This window comes from Asterias amurensis, chromosome 14 (genome assembly GCF_032118995.1).
Source record: "Asterias amurensis chromosome 14, ASM3211899v1".
NCBI classification, from domain to species: domain Eukaryota; kingdom Metazoa; phylum Echinodermata; class Asteroidea; order Forcipulatida; family Asteriidae; genus Asterias; species Asterias amurensis.
The window spans coordinates 7413296-7436556 of NC_092661.1; the positions used below are offsets into that span (position 1 = coordinate 7413296).

At 39.5% G+C, this 23261-nt stretch overlaps 1 protein-coding gene across 2 annotated transcripts; it reads left to right on the forward strand.

Annotated features, from left to right (window-relative positions):
* The first annotated feature begins 554 nt into the window (after positions 1-554).
* On the forward strand, positions 555-23232 carry LOC139946771 (chromatin assembly factor 1 subunit B-like). Of its 2 annotated transcripts, none has more exons than XM_071944454.1 (14): positions 555-689; positions 2350-2489; positions 3520-3652; positions 4728-4836; positions 9724-9827; positions 10557-10653; positions 12141-12228; positions 13481-13656; positions 14902-15026; positions 18006-18126; positions 19135-19260; positions 19995-20303; positions 21372-21541; positions 22927-23232. In XM_071944454.1, exons 2-14 carry the CDS (start codon positions 2352-2354, stop codon positions 23229-23231), a joined length of 2001 nt encoding a protein of 666 aa, XP_071800555.1. In that variant the 5' UTR covers positions 555-689; positions 2350-2351; the 3' UTR covers position 23232. The 2 variants fall into 2 exon arrangements, with proteins under 2 accessions (XP_071800555.1, XP_071800556.1); XM_071944455.1 differs by having other exon boundaries at positions 22930-23232.
* Positions 23233-23261: the final 29 nt, after the last annotated feature.

The window sequence follows — 23261 nt, forward strand, 5'->3', positions numbered from 1 at the left end:
TGTGTTTGAAGTTTCACTTTGTATTTTCATAAAGGGGCACAGCAGAAATATTTCTTAAAGAGCGCTCACATTTTTTGCTAAGCAAAATGTATTTGGGCTTGTCAGATTTGTGCAAACCAATGCTTTTTAGCAGGTATGAAAAATGCTATTAGTAAAGAACATGTATCTAAATGCCAGGCTAAAAATAAAGGAAACCGGTGAAAAATTATAACTATTTTCCAGTTACATTTTTTTCATATTCATTTTGGTTTTAAAATGTTTTCAGTTATTCAGAACTTTTCTGCATTGGCAACTGAAAAGCAGATCAATAATCTCTGGGCGGCAGTCCTTTTCATTCTTCAATCATGAAGTTCTTGTGGACAAGTCAATGGTTCCACCGCCGGGGCGGTGAGATAGTCGAGTTGTGGCGGTGTACTCGCGAGATTCGTGGGACCATTAGTTGTTGAGCCATCCCCTTGCTTGATACGTACAAATTTCCAGAAGGCTTGGGAGTATGGATCCACGCATGCGCAGTTTCTTTTAACTTTCGCGGCAAATTTGGCAAACGTAAACTGCATATCTATCGCTCGAACACTGTGTGTGTCTGTGACTGTTGTTTTGCTCTCTGAACTAATCAATCCTGTGGCGTGCCTAATCAAACCCAATTTATTATTTGTTTTTAATAAGTTCCGCATTTGATTTCGAAAAAGGTAAGTTGGCCTATATTCGTTTGTTAGTATTAGAGATCCATCGTCCGACCATAATTAATATGACCAATGACCATCGTCCACCGATCGCCGATCGGTGTTCCGTTTACTTCTGTTGTGCTGTCGTGGCCGGCTGTGGTGGGCAGTGTGAGTGTGCATGCTGATGCTGTGCTGGACTATAGCCCCACTTGTGTCGCCAAGGCTAGCTGAATCCTTCTCAGCTAGCCCTACTTAGTGCTGGACATGCTGGATGGCCACTCCACTGCCAATGACAGTCTACGTACTTCTAGAAACTATAAGGCTCACAGGCACAGTCTACGTACTTCTAGAAACTATTTTATAAGGCTCACAGAATAGAAGTACAGTCTACGTACTTGCATGGAGGAATAAATGGAATAAATTAGCTAATGTATTCCTCCATAGTATAGTACTGGTAGGTATACTCCTAGAACTATTTCGGTTTCGTCCGCCGGCTATCATCGTCTCCCGTTAGGCTATCGTCTTCCCGTAACCGGAGACGATAGCCGGACGAAACCGAAATAGTTCTAGGAGTATGGTAGGTAGTGCTAGACTAGTTAGTGAAGTTGTTGTAGCCCCACTTGTGTGGCTTAATCCTAGATTCAGCTAGCCTTGGCCACACAAGTGTGGCTAGTATTGTAGTATTGCTACAAAAGTGGCCCACTGCACTGATAACTTTCCGTATGGCGCTACCACTTTTTCACTCATTTTTACAAAGACTAAAGAGGGATATATCAATCAGGTCAAGAAGTTCCTGTATTATTTTATATCGAATGAAAAAGTGGTGGCGCCATACGGAAACTTTTCCCACTGCACTGTCAACAATGTCATTTTTATCAATATCATATTATTATGTTGTTGCATGGTACAACTTTGACTTATTGTCATGAGACATGACGTGTGTGAGGTGATCCTTTAGACTTTAAAAACCTTGAGAAAAAATTAGACACAATTCAGTGAACATTTTGTTTTGTGTGTACTGTGTATTCTGTTTTTTAGTGTTATTTTTAGAAACTTATAGACCCCCTAATATAAGTTATATTCTTTATAATAAAAATTATAATTGGCTTAGTTAATAGTTGCGATAACGTAACCCTCCTGCCGATGGCGTAGCCGGAGGGTTACGAAGCTAACGCAATGTGTGCAGGGCGAAATGGTTAAAAACGTAAAATTTCGACAGCTAGTCAGCAGATTTGCTCCATTTTTACCACTTTTGAAAATCATGACACAAATTCTAGGAACACGAACTTGATCCTCAATGTCTAATGAATCCTACAATATCACTCTAAACACCATCGAGGAAATAATTTGAAGAAAAAAGACAAAAACTTACCAGATCCTCGAGCGAAAGAGTAAAAAATGGCCCAGGTTGAAAATTCGAATCTGAGGGGGGCGGAGCTTCGGCCGTGTGCACGTCAGCAGGGTCATTGACTCAGCGCTGCGTGTGGTGCATTGTGTTTCCCTGCAACTGTGCAGCCAGAGTCTTGGTTCCAAGACCATTGGTGCTGCGCGGTCACACACAACCAACGTTCCGATCTATGCACGGCAAAAAGTAAGTATCTTTTTGTCAGGAGCCATTGTTTGTATGGCTCACCTTTGTTACTGAACGAAAAATGATGAAACAAATTGACTTTATTTTCTGTAGAGATGAAGCTAGACACTCCAGAGATTTCTTGGCATGGTAGAGAACCCATCTATAGTCTTGATTTCCAGCCGTTGAGTACAGCCAAGAAAGAACCTCGACGGCTAGCCACAGCAGGCTGTGGTAATGATGGCAACCTACGGGTAGGTATCCTCTTTATTTAATTAACCCTTTCACTACAGAATAACGTCAGGGCTGCAGGGCTTGTAGCCCAAAATGTTGACGGGACTTTGTCTTACAAGACCAGAAACAAAATGAGTTGAACAAGCACTAAGAAGTAAGAGAAGATCTAGTGAAGTTGAACAATTGGTTCAGATTCATAAAGTCAACACTTTTTTCACAAAGACATTAATTAGGTAGCCTCTTATTATTTAATTGAAAAAACCCAAGACCACCGTGGTTGTCAAGTTTTTAGTTTACTGGTCCGATGCTGAAATCACAGGCCTGTGGTCCAGTGTTGAATTTAAGCCCTGAATGTGGTTATATCAATTGAATGTATTTGTAATGTTAACTTAACATTTTTCTCCCATTTGTCAATTATGATACCGCTCAGAGGGCTGCCTCCATGCCCCTGGTTATCACCTTGGTGCCCCTTGACTTGTTTTGACAGCAGAAGTTTAGATTACCCTCATTGAGGTGCTCTTTGATCATGCTGATAATGAAAACTTCCTAGTCCTGACAATAGACCGATCCATTAAGATCTGCCTTATTGCGTATTGACCAATCACAATGCAACGAAGGTCCAACAAATAAGGTCCGCCATGCGGGCGCGTAGGTTGGCGCGCGCGGCAGAGTTGTGCACAAAGGCATTGGAGAGGCTCACATGTTCTTGCTCACACGTCGACGTGGGCGGAGCCTAATGGATCGGTCTAATGACAAGAGTGAAGTAACAGGCCTGATTTATTGTTTAGTGTGTTGTGTATGGATCATGCAGGTTTCACAAGTTAATGTTAAATATTGCAGTTTTGTTTCCATAAAAAGAAATAGATTTAAAAGCACTGTACCTGGTACTTAAAGTTCCATGATGTAAAAATGCGCACAAGTACAAATTAATGTAATTGCATGGTCAAATATAATGTATTGCGCTTTTCCTTTTTTCTATTTTTTTTTCTTTTTCAAAAAATTGTTTGTTTTGGATCTGATTTGTGAATGTTTATTGTGTTCTCACTGTAGATGTGGTACATCAGAATCAATAATGATGGCAAAGCTACAGCAGAGTTTGCTTCTAATATGTCACGTCACACAAAGTCCGTCAATGTCGTACGTTTCTCACCGGATGGACAGATTCTATCATCTGGAGGCGATGGTATGTTTAGGTCTTCAACTTGTCAGACCTGGAATTACACGCAGGCCACGGAGGCCTTGGTCTTGGTGTCCCTTTAAAAGTTCCCCATTGACTTTTAGATATTTCAATGAAAATACCCTTTGCGAAATAAAATTGGCCTTGCCCTTTCAAATATGAAATTCCAGGCCTGTGTTGTTTGATTTATGTTGATTCCGCATAAACAAGTTTGCCAAAACAAGGCTAACATCCACTGTTGGTAAGAGACTACAAGAATAAAGGGCTTAAGAAGAAAGTGTGGTTTATTATTTGGTAATATGAAAATGAGTCACAAAAGGTGAAGGTAGGAATTGATATTCCACTTAAAACAGTCAAGATTGTAGGGTAGAGGCAAACATACACCAGGCAAGGAGTTCCAAAAAGATGCAGTAAGTGGAATAAAGCTGTTTGAGTAATTCTTGATTCTACAATATACACGTACATCTATCAGCAAAGCGAGAGTGTATGGGTGAGAACAAGCAGGGAGCCTTGTTGTCACCCAATCACTCTGATAGGAGGAAGGAAAAAACTGTTGTTACTGGGGTCCTTGGGCTATTTATACTGTACCTCAAACCATCTCAGCACCATGGGTAGTATGCAATCTGTGACTGCTGCTAAATATGCAAGATATCAAGCTAAATCAATTATAAGAACCATCTCTGCTCACCCAGGTACCTATTGGCTCCTGGGTAGACCATGCAGTGTTGATAATCAGTGTTGTAGCCATGGTGGGCGGTGCTGGGCAGGCCTGAGTTTTCCCAGCACAGATTTCAAAATATTGTCCACTGTGTATTGGTCTGAGACACAGCTTATGATAAGGAGTATCAAATGTCACAAATAAAGAACACAGTCAATAGGCCATCTAACTTATTGCATGGACCCATACACAAACAGTTTGGAAACCTGGCCCCACTTTAGCAATAATGGCCCCATAATTAAACATGAATAATTTTGTTGATCTGGTCCTTGGTGGACTCCGAATATTTTGGATGTATTGCCCACCACTTAAATTGGTCTAGCTACAACCATGTTGATAATGTCATGTTTTTTGTTGCTGTAGACTGTTTAGTGATCTTATGGAGGTTGACCGATACTCAGGGAGGAGGATCAGCATTTGGGAAGGAGGATGAAGAAAGCAAAGAAGGCTGGAATGCATTCAAGATGTTGAGGTGAGAACAATCTATTTACTGAATCTATTGGTTTTGCATCCCCTAGGTTAAGTGTAAAGGTCATATGGCTTAACGTCCGTCGATGTCGGTTTTTTTTCCATAACCGATTAATCAAAAATTTAATATCGATTATACTCAATATATCAAGTATTTCCCGCGCGCAATATGAAGCCTAAAAAAAGCACTTGGTATACTCATGGAGGTAGAAATATATATACCGAAGACTAACAGTTTAATAGGGTTACATTTAAACCTGTTTCTGTCTGATCCCCCAAACTTTGTTTTAGTTCAATATCAAATTGCGTAGTCCCGCCCCCATTATTTCTGCTTTTACAACAAAGTATGATCGCCGCTGCCGCTGGCTTGGCTAATTGTGAACGCTCACCACAATTCTCGATTCGTGATTGGCCGTCTCAAAATGACACAGCCTTTGTGAGGTGCGTGACCCGCCGACAATGGCGTCAGTTGCCGATGCATTGACATAGAAGTGTCAATCAAGTTGTCAGATGGGCGCTGGCGGGCAGCTTTGAGTTGAGATTGTGTTGAAATAAATCTAATTTCGTGCGGTCAGAACTACATTAGGTAAACAGGCCTGTGTTCTATGTGGAGAATGAAGTGTGCTAGGAGCGTGGCGCTTCAAACTTTGTCAACACTAAAGTAGTTAGGGAAAAAAACATTTAAGAGCCAAAATTATAAACAAATTATTCGAAAATTCATTGAAATTATGTAGTAAGAGAGAGAATTACACATATTTATTTCAAAAATTAGTTGTTTAATTTTAATAGACCGTATCATGCCTCGAAATAAACAACGGCACTGACGGGCACTGAGACGTGATGCTCTCGAAAATAACGACAATTCACAAGCCCTTTTTTATCCAACTGCCGTCGATGGCCCGTTTGTATTGTAAGATGCCTACTATGTTTACACTTTTACAGTTGAGAATAGTTGAGATAATCATCGAAAAAAATTACTAGAAAGTCCCACAAAACACAGACCTACACATGTACCACTCCGCGATCACAATTTATACAATGCCCGCAGCAGTGGTACTACTATAAAGGCTAGAAACATTGAACGAGACTGATCGTGTCTGCGCATGCTTGGGCAAATGGGTTTTCCCCCCGAATTGCAATAACCACCAACGCTGGTGTGCACGCTTAAACCGTACAACAGCATGTCTTCGCTGGTACGCACACAATAGCCGCCGACAGCATGGTCTGCGAAGCATAAAATTATAGTTCCGCGGAAATGTTAGATTGTTTACGAAAACAACACAACGTGTAGGCTTTATTTGACCAAAATGACGCCAATTACGATACCTTGGATCGATAGAAAGATTATTTTTCAGTATAACATAACACTTTGTTCTTTGTTTTGTTTTGGGGAAGTTTTTGTGGGCTATTTTTGCCAAGTCAAAAATGCTGTGATGAAGACGCATTGATTTTGATCACATGTGCGATTGGAAGTTGCATCTTAAACAGCCGATAGGCTGAGGCAGCAACGTCGGTTTCTTTTGAGGTTTTTACTGTGCGCTCGCCGCTGTCGTGAACTTCTGCGGTGGGCGGCTGATGGCGAAACACAAAGAACAGGGAGACAGACATACTTGGTTGTAAAAAGTATTTTATTTAACAGGGCAACTCAAAATGATGAAACTCAATAATGGTGACGGCTTTTCTAATACTCAAACACAGATTTCTTTTTTAATAATCCGACACTCTTTTGGTATTTTCGATATCATTTAGGAACATCGAAAATTTCAAAACATCAAAAAAATTTGATATATCGAAAACATCAAAATTTTTCGATATTTTGATATGATTAAAAAAGTGACATTGGCGATTTCGATGTCAAAACAAATATCGAGTTTTTGAGTATTTTCAATACATCGACGGACGTTGTAATGGCTAAAACAAAAGAAGTGTTGTCCGAGCAATAACTCCAGAAGGACTAGGCGTATCAATTCCAAACTTGGTTTGTGGACTTGTCTTGGAATCCCCTAGAAGCCTATTGTTTTTGGACCCCCTAATAAGCTTGGGCGATATTGCTTTAATTCCACAATGTCGGATGTACTGTCTAGTAGTGCTGGGCGAATAGTGAAATTTTGTTATTCGGATACCGCTGGCCAACTATCCGAAATTAACCGGATACTCGAATAATTTTTTCGCCACGAGAGGGCGCTATTTAAAAAAAAATATAAAAAAAATATTTTTGTTTGCCAATAGAGGGCGCTGTTCGTTTGTGAATGAGATCTTATGGGCGGATTGATATCAGTTTTAGACAGTGTCACTCGGTTCATTCATAAAAATGACCAGATCTAATTTAAAGATGGCGATTTGCTTTTTCTTTTGATCGTTATTGACTCTACGTGAAGGAAAACTTGTGTAATCTTTGGACAAATTACGTCAGAAATGTCATTGTTTTAACTCTTCACGGAGGTGAGCATAGTTAAATACTTAATTTATACTGTTTTATGCTGTCTTAACAGAAGTTTCATAAGGATTCAGACGAAACATTTATATCTGTTGTCGCCCGACGTTTGCGGATATTCGGATAGTTAAAGAATATCCGGTTACTCGGTTGTTATTACAGAATTATCCGGTTTGTACAGAGGTATTTGCGCCCTATGCGGATATCCGGTTAAGAAAAAAAAGGCATTCGCGGTTACGGATAGGAAAACCTATTCGCCATTAACCGGATATTCGAATAATTCGCCCAGGCCTACTGTCTAGGCCTGGGCGAATTATTCAAATATTTTTTTTCTTAACTGGATACCCGCAATGGGCGCGAATACCTATTCAAAACCGGATAGTTCTGTAATTACAACCAAGTAACCGGATATTCTTTAATATCTGAATATCCGCGGACGTTGGGCGACAACTGATAGGAATGTTTTGTCTGAATCCTTATGAAACTTCTATTAAGACAGCATAAAACAGCATAAATTAAGTATTTAACTATGCTCACCTCCGTGAAGAGTTGAAATAATGACATTTCTGACGTAATTGTACAAAGATTACGAAAGTTTTCCTTCACGTAGAGTCAATTCAGATCAAAAGAAAAAGCAAATCGCCATCTTTAAATTAGATCCGGTTATTTTTATGAATGAACCGAGTAACACTGTCTAATATCAACCCGCCCATAAGATCTCATTCACAAACTAACAGCGCCCCTTCTAGCGGCAATTTTTTTCCCAGTTTTTAAATTTTTAATAGCGCCCTCTAGCGGCGGAAAAACCTATTCGAATATCCGGTTAATTTCAGATGGTTGGCCAGCGGTAACCGAATACCCAAATTTCACTATTCGCCCAGCACTGGTACTGTCTATCTATTGTGCAAACCTTGGCCTTTCAGTTACACACACATACTGACATCAAGAGTCTTTTGAAGTGTCTACTGCGCATGACTGTTCTAACATGTGTGCATATTTTGGTAGATCCCGCCCATTTCATTCTAATTAACCAATAAGCATCCATAATGCACATGTGATGACTTCTGATGGGTTGTGGTTTGTGTTATGATCCCAATGTGGTTTTCATTTTGCGGCACACGGCGGGCCGGCTCCACTCACAGGGGGAAAATTCTACAATTGTATTGCTTCTGTAGTGTCTGTGTGAGACCGCCTTGCTCCACACACAGGGGAAAATAATACAATTGTATTACTTCTGTAGTGTTTGTGTGAGACCGCCTGGGCGCTAAAGACTTTGATGTTGTTTTTTCAAAGAAACCCTGTCATTTTGGGATCAATTGGGGAATCCTGCAGTTGGTTCTGGGACTATATATTTTTTGAAACAGCCCTTTCTGGTTGCAAGACGTCTCAATGAGGGAATACATCATGATACTTCATCAAAACCACGAATATGCCAATCATTTGATTAACAAAAAATCTAGACGATATGGTAATCATTAAAGAAATGGTATCGCGATTTTCGATAACATCGAGATATCGCCCAAGCTTACCACTAAGGTAAAAATGTAAAGGTCTTTGTGGCTAAAAAAAGAAAAGAAAGTTGTCCGAGTAATAGACTGCAAGTCTCGCGCAGATTTGAACTTCCGGGACCATTGTGGTCCCAACCTTATGGAGTTTTACGTTGGGGAGATTTTGTTTCGTCCATTACTCTAGTTTAATATAGTTTATGACCATAAAAATGACATATGTTGTTAAAAATGTAATACTAATTAACAACATATATAAAAGTAAAAATAAAGTCAACATAATAACAAAGAAAAACCGATATTTAAACTTGACCTCAGGTCAAGTTACTTGTAAAAAATTAAGCATTTGTGCCCATCTCCGATCACGAAACTTATGCAGACGCTTGTTTTGGCCGCGTGGGGTGGAAAGCCTTTTCATTGGTCGCTTAGGCGTCGGCTTCCTCTTTAAAATGCGTCACGCGTTTATCTAACGCCCTTGCGACCATCGTGCGTCCGCGTATAAACCAGCTAAATTTCAGTAGTTTCACATTCGGGCGTAGATTTACAAAAGGGGTTTCAAACATTGATCTCCATTAATGGTTTCAAAACATTTAAGATCAAACAAACATCCTTGTCCCAGAGTTTTACTTTTGTCTATACATAGACTTTAACCGATAATTGTGTATTAGTTTAAAAAGCTAAAACTAATTTAAACAAGCTCTAATGGGTATTTTTGTTGTTCAGATTCGGCATTAAGAAAAAAATAAAGCAAAGATTTGATTCATAACAAATTAAGTTCTTCAGTTGTCGTGTTTTCTCGCTCCGGTGCGCGCGAGACTTGCACAGTCTATAACTCCAGAAGGACTAGGCGTATCAATTCCAAACTTGGTCAGTGGACTTGTCTTGGGATCCCCAGAAGCCTTTTGTTGTTGGACCCTTATTTAATGAACTATTCTGTGATTGTTTGTTACAGAGGTCATTTAGAGGATGTATATGATCTATCCTGGTCACCTGATGGGACTCGTCTACTCTCTGGATCAGTGGATAACAGCGCAATCATCTGGGACGTAACTAAAGGTAACAACAACTTCACTTCCTCGCTTTGTTTTCATTTCAATGCAGGGTTTACACTCAAACTATCCCGATTGGTATATATTTTTGACCCCCCCTAATCCTTCTCTCAATGCTTATGAGAAAGGTCCGTATACAGGAATCCAGGCAGTGTCTTACTTGAAAGCCAATTAATATCCTGGCAGGGCTCAAATTTGAATGGAAAATGCACAAGCTTGCAGGGCTTGCAGATCAAATGTTTTACTGGACTGAATTTATTTTACAAAACCAGAATCTAAATTAGTTGAACAAGCATTTAAACAATAGCAATTTCATTTGTGTAATGTTTACTTACAGCTTATGTGTAATTTGATAATGGTGAAAGACAATTGAAAGATAGTTGTCATGGTCAGTCAACTTTTTATCACAAATATATTTCATAATGAGGTATGTTATCAAATTGAAATAACAAGACAAGACCACTATGCTTGTCCTATTGTGAGTTTACTGGCCCAATGCTCACAGACCTCAGGCTTGCGGTCCAGTGTTGAATTCAAACCCTGATTCTTACTGGGCTGTAATGTTATTGGAGCCCTGAAACATTCCTTAAATTGGATCCTGACAACAAATAGTATTAATTTTAAAATGCTTTAAATGAACTCATTTTCAGTATAATGTAAGCAATGCGAATTTACTTGGTATTTCTGCTGCCATCAATTGTCTAAAAGTCTCTTATTGATTGCTCTATTGTTTTAGGTGAAAAGCTTGTAATTTTGAAAGATCATCGTAGTTTTGTACAGGGAGTGGCATGGGATCCATTGGGCAAGTACTGCGCTACATTGAGCTGTGATAGGTAAGTTAGATTATACAACTCAAGGTAAAACAGGCATGCAACTTTTCCTTGGATCAGCTGATTTAATCTTTTTTTTAAATCTCAGTTTTACCATTCAAAATTGAAAAATACCATACAAAATCATTGACATTTTGTAATTTCCTCTATTCAGTATTCAGTATTGGGACACAAGTGTTTATCCCAGGTTATGCCTGTTGCTAGACATGGCTTGCTTTTTTGAAAATATTGTACTTTATTTGGTCCCTGGTAGTAGGATGTACAAGTATTGCGCTCACATTCTTTGGCTGTGTACAACATTCATCACATTACTAACAGCAATGTGTCAGGCCTGAGGTGCCTCTCGCTACCTTCGTAAATCCACAAAACCAGCCATCTGAACCCTTCGACAGGGTAGAAGCCTCCGCTGCACCTACATATATCACAGCTAATACAACCAATGGCCTACAACATGATCAAGCTGTTCAAGCTGCCTAGGATCAACCTGGATGGCACAGACGAATTTCTAACATTGGACATATCCGTTGTAACAACGTCTCGAGCCGAGTTCGGCCCTAGTAGCGTCAACTAGCGTGGACTGGAGTTTCATCTTTGAGAGGGCAAGGCCATTTTCATTATGCAAAGGGCACTTCCATGGCCTGCGTACAATTCATGGCCTGATGTGTGCAGACTCAAAGAGTAGACTCGCTCAGTGGTTGAAACTTATTACAGGGATGCCAGTTTTCCGGCTATTGCCGGAATTCAGGCTTTTTCAAATTTTCCCCGAATTTTTCCGGCGCTCCATGTTTCATCTGGCCGAAAAAAAAAAATATATATATATTTTTTTTATCTTTTGGTTTGAGGGGTGGGTGGGGGGGGGGTGACCCCCTTTCCTTGGCAGCGAATTGTTTCAGGCTCTGAGGGAAAGAGTCACTGGCATCCCTGTTATTACTAGCCAGCAGGGACAGTAGAAAACAAGTTGCGTTTCTCCAGAAAACCTGGTGGCCTGATACCATTTTCTTATTTCAAACTAATCTTACCAGCAATGATTTCCAGAGCATGTGCAGACGAGTGTAGTCTTAGATGAAGGCATTTGTTACTGCTATTTTGATGCTATCGCGTATTGCATTGTTATATTTCACCTGCAGAGTGCGTATGCTTATTCTATCGCATTGTTCAGAAAGAGCCTTCTCGTGCTACGTACAATGTGTCTTGCCTTTATTGTAGTATGTAAAGACTTATAGTGTAAATTATTGTTTGGAATGAAGTGACTGCTTTGTTTGTCCAACATCAGGATAGCAGTGCAGTCTGCGTTCTGCTGAACTACTGAATGAAGTTTTTAACAGTTATCCGAAGTTCACAGACAGTTCAGATTGAAATTCATTTAAATGTTTGAACGCTTAACCACAAGTCCAAAGTTCTGTTTAACTATTTTGGAAAACTATGCACAATCCTATGTCCAATCGCAATGTTCTAACTATTTATGTTTTTTTGTGTCATTGGTTCTACAGGTCACTGCGTTTATACAACCTAAATAATAATCGCTGTGCGTTTAATATAGTCAAGATGACTATGTCATCAACCAGCAACAATGGAGAGGTATGTTTTCATTCTCAGCAAATGATGTTTGCATTATGTTTCCAGTTAAATGGAAATTAGACTTCATCGTTGGTTTTTAGAAACGAAAAAATATTTCTATCCTCCTACCTTTGATAAACAAACCATACAACCAATCTCTGAAAATCAAATTTGATGCTCACATTTAAGGGAATTAACGGAAAAACTGGTTAAGATTTTCAAGGAATTAAAGCCATTGGACACTTTCGGTAAACAGTATTGTCCAAAGGCCCACACTTCGTGTATCACAATTTATATATAAAATAACAAACCTGTGAAAATTTAGGCTCAATCGGTCATCGGAGTTGGGAGAAAATAACGGGAAAACCCACCCTTGTTTCCACCCTTGTGTCAGACATATGTTTTAAATAAATCTGTAATTCTCGATATCAAGAATTGATATCTGTTTTAATGTTTTCTCAAAAAGTAAAGCATTTCATGGAATAAACCCTGTAAGTTATTTATAAATCTGTGAACTTCTTTTTTTTTCTTGTTCCGAAAGTGTCCAATGGCTTTAAATTCTGCAGTGATAAATTGTGATTTTTTTAAAATGCTATTTTCAGAACTTTGAGAGTTTTTCAGCAGAAGTAACTCTATTGAGAAAAGGGGGTCGTGTGAACTTTATAATCAGTAAGCTTTAAAAAGAAGTTCATAAATACCCCAGACAGTTTCTCTACTCCTATGTGTGGAGAGCGCGTCACGTGGGGGTGTTTAAACGGTTGATAATGACTAGTGTTCATAACCAGCTGGCTTTCGTGTGTCAGGCGCTGAAGATTATCACGCGGAACGCTATTCACAGCGCGTAATCTACTTCTAAGCGCGCATGCATAATCTATTTCTAAGCGCGCGTGCGTACACACAACCCACGCGAAACAGACTCTTCACAAGGCAGTTTTGAAGAAAAGAAATTCAAACCTTGATTTTTCTACTGTCAAAGTGTATGTAATTGTATTTTTTTAACGTTTTTTAACAAAAGGGCATTTATGAATTGAAATAAAAGAGTAGTGACTCATTCTTAAATGTCCGTTTAAAACCTTGGAGGGTCGTTGCCGTGCGCTTAAGGCCCTCGCCTTTATCACATGGCAATTTGACCCTGCCGCCTTTAAACGGCCGTGTAAGAACTCGTCGCTACCCTTTTATTCCCTTTTATTTGATTGTTGACAATACTGTACTTTTTCTATTAAAGCTGGTCTGTTTGTAAATTTTATCTATTTTGTTTTGATCTTATTTGTAGAGTACAACAAAGCAGTGTCGCTTGTTCCATGATGACAGTATGAAATCTTTCTTCCGTCGTTTGACGTTTAGTCCCGATGGTCAGCTTCTTATAGTCCCTTCTGGTTCCTTAGAGGTGGGAGATTCCTCCACATCATGTAACACCACATACATCTTTACACGGTCTTCAGTACCAAGGTAATACTTTACCGCTTGGAATTGTATATTTGTTGTCTTTTTCTTGGCATGATTTCTTGGCACTGGACACTAATGTCAATAATAATAATAATATCAAAGTCTTATAAAGCTCACGCATCTACCAACAAGGTACTCAAGGCGCTTAGTATATATATTTATACAGAAAGAGAGATTATTGAAAAGTAGGATATGAAACTTTGCATGGTGGAAATACAATATAGAAAGGTTTGCTGTAACACCATGTAACGACTATCTCTAATGAGTTGGGGTGGTTCTGAAAAGAACCGTTGGTTTCAACTCGACGTTTCGATCAGTATGCTCTGATCGTCTTCTGGAGAAAGATTATTGAAAGTTATGAATTCTGAGACCCAATGTAGCACCTTATAATAGTAATAATAATAATAATAATAACAATAATAATAATAACCCATTTTTATATGTCCCAAAGCGCTTCATATTATTACCCCTGGTCACTGGGCCTTAAATCACTCCTTAAATTATCTAAGCTCCCTGGTGGGGAGTATGCAGCCTGTGCCACATTAATATGCGCTACTCAGCTAAATCAATCACAAGAACCATCTCTGCCCTCACAGGTACCCATTTACCCCTGGGTGGAGAGAAGCAATTATAGTTAAGTATCTTGCTCAAGGACACAAGTGTCGTGACCGGGATTCAAACTCACACTCTGCTGAACAGAAGCACCAGAGCTCGAGTTCGGTGCTCTTATCCGCTCGAACCCCTTCTCTTTTCGATAAGTGCACTAGGTTCTTTTACATGCATTACACAACACATAGGACCAACAGCTTTATGTCCCATCCGAAGGACGAAGCAATGGTTAAGTGTCTTGCTTAAGGACACAAGTGTCACGGCTTGGGATTCAAACCCACACTCTGCTGATCAGAAACACCAGAGTTTGAATTCGGTGCTCTTAACCGCTCGGCCACGACACTTGGTAATTGTGAGACATTCTGCAACATTTTCCCTTGTTATGTACACTTTGAAACTCCCAACTTGTATGAATTTGCTGTCCATCGTTGTACAATCTGTCATAGGTCAAACCAAATTTTACTAGCCATCTTTCCTCCATGAATTTGTTCTTTTATTTTGTTAAGGTTTTCTATTGTAGCCTTGAGCGATCAATCAAAGGGGCCAATACATATTGTTCGCAGTAATTTAGCCCATATTAGATCTTCACAATAAAAGTGAATTCTGAATTCAAAATGGAATGCATTGATTTAATTGTAGACCAGTGATGTATCTGCCTGGTGCTACCAAAGCCACTATTGCTGTACGATGCTGTCCTATTTTATTTGAACTGCGTAAACCAGAGGAGGAGCTTAAGGAACCCAAAGATGATTCAGTCCATGATGGTGAGTTAGTTGCATTTCTCAAGATCAGGGCCTGAATTTTACTGGACCGAAGGGCTGAGGCCGGTGGATTTAGTGTCGGGCAAGTAAACTTATGACCAGACAAGTCCAGCAATATTGTCCAGCAAATTGTCCAGTAATATTGTCTAACAATTGAATAACAATACCTCACAGTGTGATATCTTGAATAACAATACCTCACACAGGCCTCAAATTTCCCGGCGGCCACGACGGCCATGGCCGCCGGTGCCCTTCTAACTGGCCGTGGTGCCCCGAGAAAATTGGACGTTTTCGCGGCCAAAAAGGCCGTGCCCTTTTTCTCCGATGGCCGCCGTGCCCTTTTTGAGATCAAAATTTACGTTTTGATACCGTCCGTCTGTGTGCACATAAAATCAAACACTTACATGTACATCCTATATTAATACACGCACACAGAGCGCGGTCGGTTGTGAAGTCCATTGAAACGGACGGCAGCATGCAGTGCATGTGTGTGCACGATGCAGAACGAACGACAGACGTGCATCCATACACATTGTGTACTCGAAGTTTATACACGGGCCGGATGTACTTGCAACGACCATTTGAGAACAATCGCACTGGTACTCATTTTGCAACACGCGTACCCACGCATGGTTGTCCATGATGGGTACCAGCTAATCACAATTTCGGTTTCATTCGAAGTTGGGCGTTCGCCTATTCCACTGGTATTGTGCTTGTTCACTGGTACTCGTACATGTTTGTGCACGTGGGCCATGTTACGTAAATCACGCATCATGTACATGTACATGAAAGGTACATGTACATGAAAGGTACATGTACATGGTACATGTATGTCCGTTGAATAAATCTCCGCTCTACACACAGTCAAGTGACAGCTCATTATTTACGTCCCGCCGTCGCAACAAAATCTCCGCTGCACACAGTTAAGTGACAGTTCATTGTTTACGTCTGGCCATCGCAACAAAAAATTCATGCGTACTTTTACTTCCCATTAATCAATAAAATTAAACACATTTAAAAAAACTTGATGTTTTTTGTTAAAGGAAAGCAAAAGTAATGAAATGGTTAATTAAAATAGCCTTCATGGACCTTAACAGAAATCGTTTAACGATCTTTATTTTTTATGGCCTTGATACCCTTTTTCAAATTTTAAGTTGGCCTTGGTGCCCTACCTCATGGCCTTGGTGCCCTTTCAAAATTTGACAAATTCAAGGCCAAAGTGGCCTTGCCCTAAAAATCGGGAAATTTGAGGCCTGCTCACAGTATGATATCTTGAATAACAATACCTCACAGTATGATATCTTGAATAACAATACCTCACAGTATGATATCTTGAATAACAATACCTCACAGTATGATATCTTGAATAACAATACCTCACAGTATGATATCTTGAATAACAATACCTCACAGTATGATATCTTGAATAACAATACCTCACAGTATGATATCTTGAATAACAATACCTCACAGTATGATATCTTGAATAACAATACCTCACAGTGTGATATCTTGAATAACAATACCTCACAGTGTGATATCTTGAATAACAATACCTCACAGTATGATATCTTGAATAACAATACCTCACAGTATGATATCTTGAATAACAATACCTCACAGTGTGATATCTTGAATAACAATACCTCACAGTATGATATCTTGAAGAGAAACAATACCTCACAGTGTGATATCTTGAAGAGAAACAATACCTCACAGTGTGATATCTTGAAGAGAAACAAATGTTGTTCAAATGTTGACTTTGAGTCAGAAAAAAACCTTTCAATTCTGTTGGAGTAATGAAGTATACTTTGAATAGCAACAAAGTCAGATGAGATAATACTTCTCTTACAGATGTCTTAGTGCATTTTAATTAATGTTGTCACGACTCAGGAAGTTGTTCTACCTTTTCTATTCTGGTCTTGTACAGACATTTCTAGTCCATAAAAGTTGTGTGCTACAAGCCCTGCATTCTTGTGGATTTTTCTCCTAAATTCTAGCCCTGAAGATGCGTGTGAATGCTCTTACATGGTGTTTTTTGTATTGTGTTTATTACGACACAAGTCTTTTTTCCCCGATCCCATTTTAAGTTTGTCATCATTCCAGTGTGAACCATACCAACTTGACTAAGTTTGCTCCAATAAATACTAGAATCCAAAAGAAATAATGCCTGGAGAAAATTTTTGATTCAGGAATTTTTCTTTCAGAATCTGTGATGTTTTTAGACTTTCCTTTCACTTAAAAAAGAAGAAGAATTCTTTGCAGGTCGCTTTTCCAGAGAGTGAGACCAATGTGTGTGTGACTTAATGAATGATCACCAGAATAGCTGATTTAGCTTGTTACCCTAAACAAGTTAACCAATGGTTGACCAGCCTGGGTTTGAGTTAAAACTTGTAAACCTTAATTCATAAATACCTCGGACAGTTTTGCTATTCCTATTGGTGGAGAGCACGTCATGTGGGTGTGTATAAATCTTTGTTTATGACCGGTAAAAAGTGTTGAAACATGGGCGTGACACGCGAGCTCGCACCTGTGCTTATAAGACAGTTTCTTCATTCCTATTGTAGAGAGCAACAGCCGGGACAGTTGTGCCACATCACGCGATACGCGCGACGCCCACAGCATTCCCTTATAAGGAGTTGTTTACCCGAGTGCGGCGGAGGGCTTTACCATTTCATAGCTGGAGAGTTGTTGTGTTGAAAGAAATCATTGAACAATTATAATTTTCGGTTTTCAACTAGTGGTTTAAACCCGCCGAGGCCTGGTTCTTGATAATTTACCTCGACTTCGTCTCGGTAAAATTATCAAAAACCAGGCCTCGTTGGGAATAAACCACTAGTTGAAAACCTCTTCACCACACATTCCCTTAGTAAACCATGGTGCACACTCGAACTTGCTCATAGTAAGTGAGAAAAGTTGGCTTAGTGACGGCTTTAAAAGAGGCTAAGACTGATAGCATTTTATTTAATTCTTGTTTTACAGAGTCAATGGACACATCCACAGTCACAAACGATGTAACGGCGGAGAAATCGGACAACCCTAAAGAAATGTCACCATCTGTTGATACGGAACCCAGTAATAATGAACCCATCTCCTTATTCAAGTAAGATCAGTTAGAGGACGTTTCAAAAATAGCATTTGATATACAGTCATCGCAACTTTTGCAGAACTTTGAGTTTCAGAAAAGCATCATTAAGCCTGGAATATAAATGTTATCATTACTTGCAAACCTTAACAGAAATTGTTCCAAGAAATCCTGCTTCATTATCATTTAATGTTTTTTATTTTTTTTTATTCTGTTTCTTTTTTCTGGAATCGTAACAAAATCGCAGGCGACCTCGCAATTAAATTGTTTGAGCTTTACACTTCGTATTTTCCTGTAAACCTACTATTTTTTGTTAAAAAAAAGGAAAAATCGTACGAAAGTAGCTCACTTCTACCTGGAACAATAGGTGTCAAAAATGCATCAAAGACCACAACAGAACTTCTAAAATACCCTTGTAGACCCCGGCCCTAAGGGACTTCGCGCTGCAACATTTGCAATAAACTGAATTTTTTTTCTGTCCTTTTGTCATCACCCATTCTCATGCCTGACTTACGCATTGGCGTATATTTTCGTGAAATAGGCTGCTGGCCTGCTGAATTATAAAATCTGTTGGAGATTGTACAGAATGATTTTATGAGACAAAGCAACCATAAAATACAACACCTTGAAAGGAATACAAGCTGAGGTGGCAAATATTCCTGCACAATACCAGAAACACCCGGGCTTTAAATAACCCTCCTCTTTAACCTTTTTGGTCCTACGTTTTAACATCCCATCCTAAGGATGAAGCAATAATGGTTAAGTGTCTTGCTGAAGGATGCAAGTGTTGCGACCGGGGCTTAAACCCATAGTCTGCTGATCAGAAACACCAGAGCTTGAGTCAAATGCGCTTGACTGCTCGGCCAGGACATACCACAAATAAGAATCCACTCGACAAACTTTAAATGGTGTTGCTGCAAAATCAAACCATAGGCCTACTGTTGCTCCACTATACAAGGCTTCATTTTTTATTAAGTGCATTTTTGTTCTTGGGCAATAACGCTATTATGTTTACTTTTCCAACAGTCTTCCATACAGAATTGTCTTTGCAGTGTTGACTGAAGACAGTCTTATCCTCTATGACTCTCAACAAAGTATTCCTTTTGGAATGATTTCAAATATCCACTATCACCAACTCAGTGATGTCACATGGTGAGAATACACTTGTCAATACTGACAATCATTTATTCTCAAAAATAGAATTAGCTGATTGCAAACTGCCTACCAACAAAGGACCTATGGTATAAATGCTAAAAATGTTAATGGCCTGACATTTCAACCCTAGCAGAGTCTTTCTCAACGGCTAAATGACAACACAACAAACATAAACAGGTATCAATTTTTTGCATTGATACCATTGGTTGGTCGTTTTGGTTAGTAAATTGTTTGCAGCAGCTAATTCTATTTTCTCAGAATCTAATTGTAAGATAAAGTCTGGACTATTCCATTTTTTGAGGTGAAGGCGAGTGAAATGGAAAAGACGGATTTTGCCGAGTGTTTATATTCTGAGACAATGCATAAAACAAAATGCAAGTTTCTTTTAAAGCTATTTTCTCAACTGGTAAAGAAGGCGGCTTCCGCTGAAACCATTTCTCTGGAGGACTGTAAATGTTAATAATCTGCTGGGTTGAAGTAAATTACTTGTACTTTGATCAGTTAATGATAGTAGTCCCGGCTGATTTTCTACCGTCCGCCCAGGTACCGTAGCAGGACAATTCTTTTCTGGGAAGTTTCATGGATTCCGAAAATCTACTCCGCTGTATTAGAATATAAAGCAAGACAGTTCTTTAAAGAACAAAATCTACCTGGCAGGTAGAGACACACAGGGTGTTACTGCAAATCAAATATATATTAATAATTTCTAAAATTTTATTCCATTGATTTAGGTCACCAGACGGACGAGTTTTAGTTGTGTCCTCCACAGACGGCTTCTGTTCATTGGTCACTTTCGAGGAAGGAGAAATTGGTATTCCTTTTGAAAAAGCACCGGTAAAACCAATAGCAACAGAGGCACCAAAGGTCAATTCTCAAGCTGCAGGGTCAACTTCAGTTTCATCCAATCAGGCTCAGCCACCTCCTTTGAATATTCATGATGTGAAAGCAAATCAGGGAGAGGCTATGATTATTAGAAAGATTGAGCCAAGGAGAGTGTCACCTACTGGCCCTACCAACAATCCTCCAGCCAAAACCAACAGGTAAATTCACTTGTTCTTTGTGAATGTGCACACACAGTTTTAAATCGTAGTTATCAGGCATGCAACTTTTCAGCTGATCAGCTGATTTCCTCTTTTTCTTTTCAGAACAGTGCCATAGGAAACTGAAAAACACTGTACAAAAGTTATGTGTGATCGGCCATTTGCTTTTCTTTTTTGGAATTAGAAAGTTACATGTCTGAGTAATTAAAGGAACACCGAGCCTTGGATCGGTTGAGTTGGTCTTTGAAAAGCGTTTGTAACCGTTTGTTATAAAATGCATATGGTTAGAAAGATGTTTAAAAAGTAGAATACAATGATCCAAACAAAATTGCTTCGAAATTGCATGGTTTTCCATTTACTTTGCAAACTAACACGGTTGGCCATGGCCGACCGTGTTAGTCGACGAGGTATAAGGAATACCACACAAGTGATATTTCGAGTGATACTTGTGTGGATCATTATATTCTACTTTTAAAATATCTCTCTAACCATGCATTTTATAACAAATGGTTACAAACGCTTTTCATAGACCAGCTTGACCGATCCAAGGCATCGTGTTTCTTTAAACCCACTGGTACGTTCACTTTTTACTGCTTTTCGAAAGCACATTAGTTTGCTTGTCGTAAGCTGGGCAGAAAGAAAGGAAAAAGGGTGAAAATAAGCAAGACAGGTTGTCATGAAGTTATGTTTGCTACTAAGAGAGGTTGCAACAACACCAAGTGGATCTCTTTTTAAGTAGTGTTGGTTCTGAAAAGAACCGGTGGTTAACGACTCAACGTTTCAATCAGTATGCTCTGATCGTCTTCAGGAAAATTAACTTGATCAGAGCATACTGACCGAAGCGTTGAGTCGTTAACCACAGGTTCTTTTAAGAACCAACACTACTCAGAAAGAGATATCCACATGGTGTTACCGCAGCCCTCTCTTAGTTTATATTATTCTACCGCAAAGTTTCAAATCTTTCTTTTTTATTCTCGAGGAAAACAAGTTGTAGCTGGATCAATTAAAAATGTTTTACCTGTTTTTTTTTTTGCTGATTTGAATTTTGATGGCTTGATTGATTTTTAGTACTGGTGCAAGACGGATTTGTACCACCCTACTGTCCAGCCCCACTGTTGGTGAGATTCCTCAAAGAGTATCTTCAAGTCAGAGCTCCCCTACTACCAGCAACAATTCCCTGTCACCATCAACGTCCTGCCTAACTACCCAGCCCCAGCCTAGCAGACAATCACTAAATGGTGAGTCATGTTCAACAATAACCGTGTCTTAGCCTAGGGGTTAAGATCACCGGATTCAAGCTTAGTGTTTCTGATCAGCAGAGTGTGGGTTCAAATCCCGGTCGTGACATTTACGTCCTTAAGCAAGACGCTTAAGCATGCTTGCTTCGTAAAGTTGGGGAGGTGGTGCTTTCTGCTCTACCAGTTAGGATGATACCCAAGCCTACATCTGTATGGACTCTAAAGGGGGTAACCCTGTTTCAGCCCTAGGAGTAGGTAGCAACGGCCCCTTGAAAAGTTGTTGATTTGTAGCCCACACCTTGGAGTGGTTTTCAGGCCTTGAGTGTCTGGCGACTTGCATAAAAATAATAAAAATAAAAAACAAATAAATAAAGTAACCAAACTGGCATTTATAATAAACTAAGCTCAATATCATGTTTACTCCTCGGTCCCATAGGCTGAAAGGGGTACTGTCCTTGCTTACTGCGTCCATCTGTTCATCCCTCCATTTTGCTCTTATGAGACCATGTTGTGGGTGACAAATGTTTTCCCAGCCACACTTGCAGGTTACTTTTCTACACGTGGAGAGATTTTAAACGAAGAGATCCATCCACATGTTAGACCCACAATGACATCCGTTCGGCTTGGCACTACTGCTTCCGAACCGAACTTGACTATGAAGTGAAATCTCAACCCTGTTAAAACACAGTCGGGAAAATTGGGCTGATATCAGCCCAGCCAATAAACTGTCCTTAGATTTGGCTGATTTTTATGTTCAGGACATTGCTTGCTTGAAGCAGTTTGCCTGCCTCAAATGCACCAGAATACTCTTTTGGTATATAACAAGGTGATATGGGGTATTATACATCAAGCTATTTATGAGTATTATAAGTTAACACAATCACGCTCATGGATTACAGAGAACAAAGGCCGAGTTGGATAGGGAAGGCAGATGCGCTATATTTGTCTGTATTCCACAAGCACAAGTGTGATAACGAATTTTATCTTTCAGCCTCATTGAGTCAATGAGGTTAGGTTTTGTTTTTGTTTTGGGTTTTGCACACGCACAATTTAGAATGTAATTTTTGCATTGACCGTATGCAGAGCGTGGTGCATTGAAACTCACAATACGCAGAGTGCAATTTAAAAAACTGGGAGTAGGTTATAGCTTTTTATATCACACTCATTTTTGAGCATCTGATTGGAGGATTAGCGCAGACTGGAAGATAAAACTGATTATGTCAACTTAGCAAAACTGTTGTGCGTTTATTTCTTTATTCTGAACCAACAGCCAACTGAATCGGGGGCTATACAGGGCATCAAGTCAGCTGTGTCATGTCATGACTTCATAAGGCCTTGTTCAATCATTCAAATACCTTATTTTTGATTATGATTTATTTTTTCAGCAGTCCAACCAAGACGTATCCAGCTCACCACCATCAAACAAACTGATGGTGAAATAGCCCCAGAAACCCAAACCACCACAATCCAACCCCCAGTCAATGTCAACATGCCGGTAGAAATACCTACTTCTTCTGGAAACCCAGCAGTTCTTATGCAACAGGATAACAGAACCATTATCGGAGCTCCAATGGAGGGTATTGAAGAATCGTCACAAGGGCAAACTGATAAGGAAGCTGTATTAACCAATCAGACACCACCAGCTGGTCAGGTGACACCCAGACGCATTGTGTTAACCAAACTAGATTAAAATGCTACTTTGACATTGTAGTATGAAGGA